This window comes from Mesitornis unicolor, unplaced genomic scaffold, assembly GCF_000695765.1.
Source record: "Mesitornis unicolor isolate BGI_N332 unplaced genomic scaffold, ASM69576v1 scaffold37438, whole genome shotgun sequence".
NCBI classification, from domain to species: Eukaryota; Metazoa; Chordata; class Aves; order Mesitornithiformes; family Mesitornithidae; genus Mesitornis; species Mesitornis unicolor.
In genome coordinates, this window is record NW_010200485.1 from 14157 (window position 1) to 26116 (window position 11960).

General features: G+C 46.8%; 1 protein-coding gene across 1 annotated transcript in view; it reads right to left on the reverse strand.

Moving 5' to 3' along the window:
- Positions 1 to 9715, reverse strand: part of PLD1 (phospholipase D1, phosphatidylcholine-specific) — a gene marked incomplete at its 3' end in the record, with an annotated part of 22887 nt that extends 13172 nt beyond the window's left edge. Inside the window, exons 1-6 of the mRNA XM_010189776.1 lie at positions 9562 to 9715; positions 9095 to 9222; positions 8652 to 8797; positions 7725 to 7833; positions 6390 to 6455; positions 437 to 495 (exon numbers count right to left, since the gene is read on the reverse strand). Of these exons, the coding sequence (XP_010188078.1) occupies positions 437 to 495; positions 6390 to 6455; positions 7725 to 7833; positions 8652 to 8797; positions 9095 to 9222; positions 9562 to 9715 (662 nt within the window). The remainder of the gene's footprint in view (positions 1 to 436; positions 496 to 6389; positions 6456 to 7724; positions 7834 to 8651; positions 8798 to 9094; positions 9223 to 9561) is intronic.
- Between the last annotated feature and the right edge of the window lie 2245 nt (positions 9716 to 11960).

The window sequence follows — 11960 nt, forward strand, 5'->3', positions numbered from 1 at the left end:
CCCCAGACCCTCGTTCCCAGGATGGCTCCTGGTGCTTTCAGGAGTCTAAGCAGCCTCTGTGTCACTGCCTTGAAAGCTGGGAAAAAGGCAAAAATAACCCCACAAAAGGAAATAATGCAGATTTGAGAAATGCAGGACTTGCATTACAGCACAAGCCTGAGAACAAGCAGGTGAACAGATTGCAGGGAAGGAAGGGGAGAAACCCAATGAGCCAGCCCGTGAGCTGCAGCCCACACCTTGCAAAGCAGCCGGCTCTCAAAACTGTTTCCCAAAGTTGTAGCATTTCTGTCTCAACATTAATAATTTTTCCTATCTGGATGGCAAAATATTCCCCAGTTATATGAGAGAAAGGAAAACTATCAATTTGAACAGTATTTATTTATAAGGCCCTGCTCTTGGTGAGCCATAACTCACAAAGATCCAGCTCCCAACTCACATGCCCTTGGGTCCCAGGTCGTGGATGAATGACAGCTGGCTGACTCCAATGAACTCCATCTGGGGAAAGAAAAAAAGGTTCCCTATCTTTCATACTCCGAAATCCACAAAACACTTTGCTTCATTGAAGTGACTTGTCATAAAGACAGAACCTACAGGAGAACCTGAGCAGAAGTTACCCACCATCCCTTAAGCATCTTCAAGAAGACCAAGTAATTTGGCTGGATTTTTTGTTTGTTTATTTTAAACATGCTTTGGAGTACATATTTCAGGCAACCAGGACAATCACGATCAAATGTATCATAGGGACCCACTGGTATCCTCATATCCACACATATCCAGGGCTGGGAGCACCCTATTCTCTCAGAGTCCCCTACCCCATGGACACACACAACATGGGGGTTCAGCCCCTCGACCCATGAGCATCCCCCAAGACCATGGCAGCAGATCCCTCGCACTCAGCACTGTACACACACCACTGCCCCGTCTGTCCCCAGAAGCCAAAAACCCATGGGAAAGCCACAGCCGGGCAGGAGGAGAGCAAGTTCAAGCCCACCCTTCACGACCTCTGCTGATCTGCACGGAGCTCCACGGCAGGCACAGCCCAGGGAACCCACGTGCCGCACTATCAGGTTTACCAGCAAATCTCAAATTCAAGCAACCTGCCTCCTCACTTCTCACACTGCAGCAGAGATTGCGGAGGAACGTAACGACGAGCAAAGCCAGTGAGAAAGCACAGCACGATGACATTCACCTCTAAAAATAGGACACCAGGCGATTTTGACCAAGCGGGCTTTCCTTGGCACAGCGGGACATTCCTGACAGTCTGCTGGTCGTTAGCCCTGGGCCCCATTAGCAGGGAGGAACGCGAGCCCTCGGTGTCCTGTGCAGGAGCAGCCCTGAGAAGGACCTGCCTCACATGGCAGAGGCTTCTCCACACCCAGGCACTTTTAGTTTATTATCACATAAAATCATCCATGTGCAGAAAGGTGCTCAGGGCAGGAGGTGCTCTCCCCTCTGGTCAGGGAAGCCGCAGGGAACCCTTTAACCACATGTTTTGGCAATGAAGCAGCTGGGACTGAAGCCCAGGACCGCAGTCAGGACATGAGAATCCTTGGGGCCAGCTTCAGGCCATGCCCAGCCATGCCCACAGCAGCTCAGGTGTCAGCACCCAAGGAAGGGCTCTCCCCCAGGGTGGCCACTGTTGCCTGCTCCTGGGCAACCAACCTCAGGGCCCTCATTGCAAATCCCATTTTGCACAGGAATTACACGGGTGGATCCGTAAGTCTTAGAGGTATTTTCAAACACTAAGTATAATAAAGAATATCAGTAAACTCAGGTCAAAAGTCTATCTTGCAGTCTATCTTGGTGAGGCCAGCTCCGGCTCCCTTCCCAACACTATCACTTGTGCCCCACAGAAGCAGCACTGGGACAGAAGATCCTTCCTCCTCCTCACGCACTGCTGCTCCTTCCCAAATTTCTCACATCAGTAAGATCACGGAGAAGAACAAAGGACCTGTTGTTCTCCAAGTAGCTCAAGGACATAAAGTAACCTCTATTCAGTAGAGGCAAATTTAATGTCCTCATTTTTGAGGGATTTCAGCCTGTTTTGAGAAAGCATCTTTCAAAGTTATCCTGTGCTTTTACTAACAATCTTGCTATCACTGCTCTCAGTGCATGTTCTGGAAAAGCACTGGGTGTGACCTAGGAACATTTCGGCAGTGACACGGAGCAGGAAGGGGAGCATCTGAAAACCCAGTGTATCCTACAAGCTCTTATCAGAGGTCCCAAGCAAAGTCTCAGGCCAGTTCTCTGCCCTGGACCCCATTTAATTTCTTCAGAAAATGGCTGGTGTTCCCCATCAGACGAATCAGAAACCAGACATCTCTCTCACAGTGGGCACACCAAAAAAATTGCACAGGAATGTCAAAACCCTTTGAAAACACTGGCTGCAACCACAAAGCTGGCAGCAATATGAGGAGCATTGCACGCAGAGAAATAATTGTCCTCAAAGAAGCAAAAAGAAAAACCAGGAGGAAAAATTACTTGCAGACACAGAACTACTACTACTACATCAAAATGAAAGAAAGATTGTCTGGCAGCACAGCAACCTGCTCTTCAGCCAAGGAATGTGGTGACAGCAGCCCATCCAACACCACATTGATCAAGCAACACCAGTTAGGAGCATTGGTTTGTAAAAGAAATATAAACAAATTCCATCAGTTAGAAGGAAAATTCCTCAGTGCAGTGGAAAATATCTGATCGAATGGTTTCGTATTATTGCCGCATTAGCTATTTTTACTGTTACAGCGCCTTCCATCCGAGATGCTCGTCATCCACAGAAGAACCGAGGGGACCGCGGAGCAGCCAGGCGCTTTCATCTCCCTCACATCTGAATTCCTGCGCTGCCCAGCTGCCTCCCTGAGGAGCTGGCATCCCGCTCCGGTTTCAGAGCGATCTGCAGCAGAGTATTTGAAGTATGAGACACAGGCCTGGAGAACTACTGCGCAGTTTCAGTGACATTGTAGCAACAAAAAGGAAAAGAAAACAAACAAAAACAGAGAGGAGTGATCAGCTGCGGCAAGACAAGCTATGAAAGGTAAAGAACCAGCTGCAAGGTCCACGAGACACGTTTTAAACCATCCTGTTCTGCCAGTGCTGTCGAGCACGCATGATTTATGGAAGCAAAAATTTCACAGAGCATCCACGTTTCAGAAAGAATTCAGCAGCTCCACACTGTTTTTTCACTTTGACTCTTTCTTTTAATTTAGTGGGTTAAAAAGCCCATAGAGAGCTGTTTAGCAGCTGCGGCGGGCAATAAAAAGAATTACACCACTCTTCAGAACAATATTGGAAGATGCCAGCTATTGCCTACACAAAAAAATTGGCTTATATTAAACCCAAATTTAAAAAAGAAATTAAATGTGCTTGAGTTCAAGTGCAATAACTAAAAATACCAAAGGGCTGGGTGGGGACCTTTGCAGCTGTCTGCAGATCCAAGTGCCATATCGGAGGCAGACCAGCAGCCACTCTCATATCTGAGCTGTTCTTACACTGCACTGCTTTCCCTTAGGATGATGCTTTTACACTCCCTAAAGCTCATGCAAAATGTTACAGACACATGCATTCTGGTTCAATCAAATCTTATTTTTTATTTGGCTTAGGCATCTCTCAACTATTGCAGCTCATACAGAACAATGATGCAAAGGTCCAACTAATAAAATTTTTATATGGGATACAATCAAGCCCCTGGGTCCCTTTTCCTAATGTTCTGGGAACATTAGGGAATATTTCCCCAATTTCCATTTCCCAGAGAAAAACGTGGACAATTAACACACTGGGATTCCCACAACTCATTTTAATGGTAATTGTCTTGAAGCGTTTCAGCCCAGAAGCACTATAAAAAGGTTCTGGAAAGGACTGGAAGTCGTGAGATTTAATAACAACTCACACAGCCAAAAGAAAAAAAAAAACCAAAACAATGAAAAGCTCTGATGTCTGGGATCTGATCACAAAATACAACGCACCTACCAACCTATCTGTGAACGCCACACAAAATACTATGTTACAATGAACACTGAGAAAATAAGGGAAATGTGTGAAAGCTGTAGTGTATCAGAGCTACCCAGACAAAAAGGAAGTGACACTTGGTACATCTCCAAACGATGATGCTTCAGTCGGTTCAGTTTCCACAGCCTGCAGGAGCGTCACCCAGAAAGGCCAGAGGTTGTGCAACCTCTGCGATGTCGTGTGGTCACCTCGGACCTGATCTTCAGCCCACTGAGGACATCGGGTCTGCAAAACCCCTACACGCTCGGCTCTCCCAGTGCCGGGCATGTCCTCAAGACAGAGTATAAAGTGGTGACAAATAATAAGTTAACCACAAATGCAAAATGAAAGAAGCAAAAAAGGCAAATTAATTAAATTGTGCAGGTCGGATGTAAAAACATCTCCGAGGAGATGCGATCGGCTCAATCAGGCTCATCATAAGGACCAAGGGTTACACATCAGGCAGGCTGCAGCTCGACATTGCAACTCCGTCTCTGACTTCAGAAAGAATTTAAGATTTTAAAAAAACAACTTGGTGCATGGACTTGATGAGAGAAACACACAGGAGTCAAAACACGCTCCAAGATTAAGACAGTTACAGCATTTGTCAGCGTCCAGGCAAAAGACTTCTGAAGCACAGGAAGAGCAAAGCCCTCATTGTGTTCCATGGAAGGCAAATACAGTTCCCAAGGAAAGTGCCAGAAATCTTCCCTTTAGTCTGAGGGTGGTGGGGGTTGTTCTGGTGCTTTTTTAAAGGAACCATTTTTCTCCCTGTGCTTTCTTGCAGCATCACCTGCAAGACCTGCTGCACTTAACACCGCTGCCGCCATTAGCAGCAAAGTTCTCACTGAATGCTTCGCTGCGGCCAAATCCCATGAAAGCCAACGATAAACTGAGAATGTGTGCAAAGTGACATCTGTCCCCGAGGGCTGGGAACAGAAGGGCGATTCAGCGCAGCAGGAGGGGAGAGCTCGCAGCTGCTCGGGCGAGGCAGGACCACTCGTCTCCTCGCAGCAGCCCGCCTTGAGCCACAGCCTGGTCAGAAGATCACCCGTGTTCTAACACCAGCAGAAATCCTCCAAAATACTGGAAAAAAGCAACGCGTGCCTAAGAGTGACAAGATGGATCTGCGCTGTAAAATAACTCTCCCCCGCTTTGCATATGCTACTGATCAAAATTGCCAAGTTGTCCCAGTCTTGCCTTCAGAACAAAAGATGACTATTCTCCACGTGCAGATTAACACAGATCTTGACTGCATTCAACTTCAGCTCCACAGCCTGGCCCCAGAAGAAGCACTCTAAGAAACACAGTTGCTCTCAGCCCAGATCTGAAGACTTCCTGCAAACCAAAGCATGCCAGCCATTGCTGGATGGGCACTTGGCCCCCGATAATAAGTGGTGCTCAACACACTGAGCTCTGCAATAAGAGCACGCACAGCTTTTGGGCATGACATCCAGCTACAGGCTGCCCAACACCTCTGCACAACTGAAACCCTGCAAAAGAGCAGAATCCCTACCAAAAATCAACTGCAAAATGCAAAGAGACGAACTGGCTGCTACAGATACCTTAAGTTCAGTCTGTATTTCTTTCCATTTTTGAAACCCAGTGTTCCCAAGTTGTCAGCCCTTCCTCAAAAATGTCACTAAGCTCTGCAGCAACTCAATGCACACGTCACATTTTGTTGATAATAGAAAAGACGAAGTAACACAGTCATTATGCAGCCAAGAAAAGGTGAAATAAATTACCATCCCATGGAGATGTTATAGCTGCAGCTGACAGGTGAGGACTACTGAAGAAACATTACAGGGTGGGTTTCAAAGGAAACATTTTTCGCTCAAAATAGACCTGAGGTTGGATTTGACATCTCTCCTCATTTCAGAAAGACTGTCAACCTGGGGAAATAAGCCTCTGTTCTGGAGGTGACAAAATAACCATAGAGGTCAATGGGTACCACTCATACAAACTCAATGTCACTGATGTCCAGTGAAACTGCACAGAACAGGAACCCGAGACAAATTTGCACCCAGGAACACACTCAAAGCCCAAACTGAAAGAGAGATTACGAGCATGGTTTGGACTCCAATTATTTAACACTTCAACTTATCATCTTAAACACTTCCCAGAACTAAACAGAAACCCACCACACTGTACACACACAAATCAGCATTCTGGACTGGACTGCCCCAAAGAGGTTATCACCATGTTATAACAGCGACCTCCAACACTGAGCTGTTCACTCTCTTCCTTTGGTTTTAGTCATATTACATCCACGTTGGAGAAATCAGCTAAGTCAAAATGTTTGCAAAACAGCTGTAAAATGCTTCTCATGTAAGCTTCTTCCAATGAATTCAGCATTTGTAAAGCGAATATTCTTTAGGAATTTAAGCAAATTAATTTCTACTCACCGTTCCATGGTAGTTCCTGTACATCGGCATTTTTAGGATCTTTGTCAGATAGTCTTCGAGTTGTTTCTATAATTAAAACATTGAAAGTTTAGATAAGATGCAGGAATTTTCAAGGAAAAAACCCACAATCCAACTGTCTGGCATTAGAAAGCAACAAAGACATCAGACACACTGAGGGCAGTGGCTGGGCAGAAGAAACCACTACAGGAGAGAGAATCTCTTCCCATCCTCACAATAACTGGACAAAGAAGAGATTAAGCTGTTTGGTAATGGGAAACTGGGCAGAGCCCTATAGGACACAAAGTGAACCAAAAACAGACAGGTGTCATCAGGACCTTTGTCCTTCTCAGCATCAGCATTGCAGAGCTGAGCTATCCAGCAGGCAGCGGGGGTATATACAGCTGCTGAGGGCATGTCCTCAAGACAGAGTATGGAGTGGTGACAAATAGTAAATTAACCACAAATGCAAAATAAAAGAAGCAAAAAGAGGGAATCAATTAAATTGTGCAGGTCAGATGTAAAAACATCTCTGAGGAAATGTGGTGGATTCCCACAAGAAAACCAAGGGGGGGGGCGCAAGGATCTAGAAGCCATTTTTCTTCCTCTTCTAAACCAACATCTCCCTCCTGAAACTTCCTGCACAGCAGTGAAGCTGTGCACAGCAGGGAGGGTTATCTGCACTGCACAGCCACGAGACACAACCTTTTGGGACCTGAAGCTTCAGCAGCAGAAAGCCCAGGGAGGGAATGAACAGCAGAAAGGGAGCGATAAGCACAGGGTGAACAAACACGGGTTTTTACAGACTTTTTTTTCCCCAAGCAGCAAAGCTGCAATGAAGAGGTAGGAAGACATCCACCCTCTTCATAGAAGGGCCCATCTGTTAACATCTGATGAAGTTACACAGAACACGTGTGCCTCAGCTAAAATTACCCACTTCAGCATCAAGAGCCTGACTGTCATCTCTCAGGTTTTGATGGCCGCGGGGCTGCGTCCATCACGCAACTTGACTCTGCGAACTGCCTCTTCTATCTTTAAATCAGAGCAGGTGGGAGGAGGGGAACAGCCACTCGGAGCATCATGGTTTTCCTCAATGGCAGAGGAAAACTTCATCCATATGAGTCCTGGGAGCATTAGCATCCTCTTTGTACAGAGGAGAATTTAGCATTAAAGCTGGACTTGGCAAAGCCTAAGTTTGTTAAGCAAAAGACTTTAACGCTATTAAAACAAGGGCTTTGATAGCATGTGGCTTCGCAAGCAACTTGCCTGGCATCTCTGCACCTCCGAAGCCCCCCTTGAGCATCCCTCTGGCCCCCTCAGAACAAGCCTGGTCCTTACCCTCCTGCTGGAGAAGTGCTCTTCCCGCACCGTGCTCTCCGCGGTGTGCGGCAGACTCGGCATCTGCCTTGGTTCTCCCCTTTTGATGGATTGTCTTCTCACCGTGTGGCTGGAAGGAAAAACAAACCCCATTGTTGAGCCTAAGTGCTGCGAGTGCGTGCATGTCTCAACACATACAACCCTTCTTCTGCGATGCTTTTATTTTTTCCCATCCAAACTCTTAAAAACTGAGAGATGGGTAGGCAGGAAAGCAAAAAAAGCAAGTGTGGATTCATTTAAAAGAAGCCAGTATGCTCCAACTGGCTTACAAACAAAAATATAGCACAGAAACATCAGAGTGATTTTTCAGGGTCCTCCTTTAAGGAAAGTGAGCCTACATCCTATTTTCAGGGCATTATGTTCCCCCAGCCCTCAACCTCTGATAGTTTCACATTTCCCTACCTCCTCTCCTCACACTTCCTCAGAGCAGGACGCTCCTGCCAACCCACACCATGTCTCTTCCCATGGCTCCCCTGACACTTCCAGCCACCCTGAGCACCAAGACCTGCACAGGCAGGGCTGACCACCCCATATGGGGACACCCCCACCTCCCATATCCAGCCCATGACAGCAGAAAGCCTCATAGCACCAACAATTTCCACCAGCATAAACCTTCTCCAAAGTTCAAGGCAAATTCAGCTCAAAAGCTGATGACCTGGGACCCATCGTGCTTTCTGGGTCAGCAGAGAGGTGCTTGCACCACTTAGGTTATAGCTGCTAAATAGAGATTAAATATTTTTATTACAACTGCTAATTATTTGCAGAGAATAAATTCTTCTACTTCTTACAGCAAAGTAAATGAGACTGGTGAAGCCAAACCAACATGTTATTAAAAGAGAAGATCACATCTTCCTAAAGCCCACCACGTCTATACAGCTGCACACTCACCTCCTGGTAGGGATAGGGATGCGCACGAAGGCTTTGTACCTCAGCAGCTCCCTGTGAAACTCCTGGAAGTGCTTGAACTTCCTTTTCACCTGCCACGTGAACTCCCCATGGGTCAGCTCGATGGTGTAAACGTTGGGGCTTGGGACCTGCACAGGAGAATACCACCACAAGGGTTTCAGCTTTGAAATAAGTCATTTTCCTGCAGCTGCTCATCTAAAAGAGCTGTCACTCAATTCTACTTAAGGATCATTCTGTGTCACGATTTCTTGTTCTGTTTTATTAAGTTTTATAAGCAGACAGGAAGCATTCTCTCTTGAATGTTTCTCTGAGACACAGGCGTCCCTGCTTCATCAGCTCATGAACAAGTACGTACAAAATTAACCCACAAACAGCGTTTTAATACAGTTCTATGGAAATTTAATGAAATTTCTGGAAGTTCTGACCTTCTTCGTGGAAGTAAAGCGCTCCACTTCCAACACACGCACTCGAACAGGACATCCGGTGAGGTACGTCTGCGTGCCTGGCTCTTTGAACCCACGGGTGTGATAGATGGCAGAGAAGGGAATGCACGCTGGAAGGACCACAAACCCTGTTAGCTCAACGGCCTTGTAACCATCAACAAGGGCACGACAGCCAGCAGAGAGTTGCAATACTTTAACATGGGAGCATTTATACCACAGCATTAATTCCACTAAATTATACCAAGTTTTGTTTAAGAGTGCTTAAAGACAAGTTTTCACAGAATGGCCTTGACTTGAAGAGCTGCAGTGCTAAGAGCAATGCCTCCTGGTCCTAAAACAGGGCCAGCAGCTGGGCTTGGTAAAAACACTGAGGTTCTACCCTGTCAACAGATTATCTGATATTAAATCCAGGAGGAAAGCAGGGTGAGAACATGTGGGCATTAACTCACCGGCACCTTTTGGGTCATTTAGCACCTCTGCGTCGACTTCCTCCCCATCAAAGTGGAGCTCCCTGGTGTCCAGGCTCTCAATGATGTTGCTCATGTCTGCAGCGATCCTCTTCAGCGTTGATGTAGCTGCATGGCTTTCGGCTCTCAGTGACATCTCAGGGACCCACACGTCAGAGACACGGAGGGCTGGGGAGGAGGATGGAGAAGGGCTGTCAGCACCTTCCGTGCAGGACCTCAGCATAGCCCCTTACTCACATTCATCCTAACCATCCCCATCCTGCACACCCAACACAACGCCCAGCCCTGCAGCTACAGTAAACCACTGCCCAGAGCAGTGAAAAAGCACAGGCAGCTTCAGGCTGCAAAAGAAAGTTTCCCCCAGCACCAGTGACCATGGGAGTCATATGCTCTGGTTATACTTTAAAATGGAAAACTACAAAATATTTCACTTTCCAGCTATAAAAACCTGCAGGGCGTTGGCTGTGTGAAGGAGTACCTGATTCAAAGGGAAAACAAGGAAGCTCCTGTCATCTCAGTGACCTCTATAATGACGACGATGCACCAGAAGCAGCACAAATCATATTAATTCCTGGCCAAATCCTAGGCCTAATTCATACAATGCTTTTCCCAGGTTAGGCTGCATGGAGGAAAAAGCTCCCTCAGAAAATCAGTAGGTGTTTTGTTATGTGTGCTTCCTTTGATTGAACCAATGATCTAAAATCCTGGCATCATTATTAATATTTCTTCTATTTCTATGCACCTTACACAATTGCCCGTGGTATCTGTGTGCCCTGTGCTCTCCATCCTCTCAGAAGGCTCAAAAGCCACAGTCACAAGGGCTTCCACCCATGCAGCAGAGTGAGGTCGGGGCACCATGATGCCCACAGAAAGCCTGGCAGCAACACTGGTGGATGCTGCAGCTTGTCCTCCTCCTCCAACAGCCCCGCAGGGAGCTCACATCCCTTATACAGCCCTGGGGGCTGCAGGGGACCAGCCCACCACCTCTCCATGCCAAGGACAGCGAGCAAGGGAAGGCTGTTGAGCACAGGGAAGGCTGCCGTCTGCTCAAGGTGGCACTTGGAGATGTTTGTGCACTGATGACTACTGCACTTCTCACCTTCATCCCCACCCACCCATGCCAGGAGCTTGAGTCAGGACAAAAAACGGGGAAGGAAGAAGAAAAACAAAACTAAGAAATATCAAGATACGAGGCACGTCCACCGACACCAACGCAAGCTTTCAGTGCTTGTGAGTATTTGCAAAGCTTCCTCCTCCTCCTCCTCCAGGCTCTGCAGACTTGGCCGCTGGTCCCTGCACGCAGCCAGGCCCCAGCTCCTGGGCATCTACGTGATAAAGTCCCTTCAGTCTTTGTTCTGCTCGGCAATAAACGTCACAGCGTGACAGCGACACTGACAAAATACAGACAGGACAAACTGGCAACATTTTAGAGAAGCCAACACAAGGATGCCCATTTTTACTCATGGAAGCTCCTACATTGTGTCAAAGAACTATAAAAACAAAGCACAACATTTCTGGTGTTAAATTCTGCAAAGAACATTGCACAATTATTCTTGAGTGAGCTTCACAGAAAGAGCTGGGTATGCCGTAATTTGGAAATAATTTAACATTTTAATAATTCACGTGTTTAGCTGCTTTAGAACATTGTGTTATCGCTTCCTCTTGAAACAAGTACATGATTTTATTACTATGTAAGGCTCATATCATGTAAGCTCAAAACCATGTTTAAATCAACTGCCTTCAGAGAATTAGAAAAAAAAATAATCCATCTGCACACAGTCTTGAATCAAGAAAACTGGGTCAGTCTCTTTTCTTATACCGAAGTAAATGTAGAAGCAGCAGCTTCATCTTGGGAGCGAGGGCTCCGATGGTCCTGGTAACTCTGCCTCCTTCCAGCGGTGCTTGGGAATGCCACCCCCGCACTGAAGGCTTCAGGACCAGCCAGGAGGCTCGCTCAGTGGCTGGGGCACGTCACTTCAAGGGATCCCTCTGAATAATCCAAACACAAACCCACACATCTCTGCCCCATGTACCTCACTCCCCTTCTGTTCGAGGAGGGCAAAAAGGAATTTGCACTAATCCTCACAGATGGAGGTACACCAAAATGCGGGATGATGAGGCTGCTGATGTTACCCATCACTCTACCAAGTTGCCCAGGCTCTCTGCAACAGGGACTCCACACCTCCTGCTCTGCGCTCCATGCAAAGAGTTCTTTTGGTCATCTCTAGCTGGAAATAAAGCAGCATCTTGCTCTGCATTTCTTCTGTCTCTTTTCACATTTGGAAACATAGCACAGTTTGATTTTTGTTTTCATTCAGTCTGAAGAGATGCTCTTGCTTCCCAGAAACTTGATGCACTCTCCAAAAAGAGGAGGTATGCAC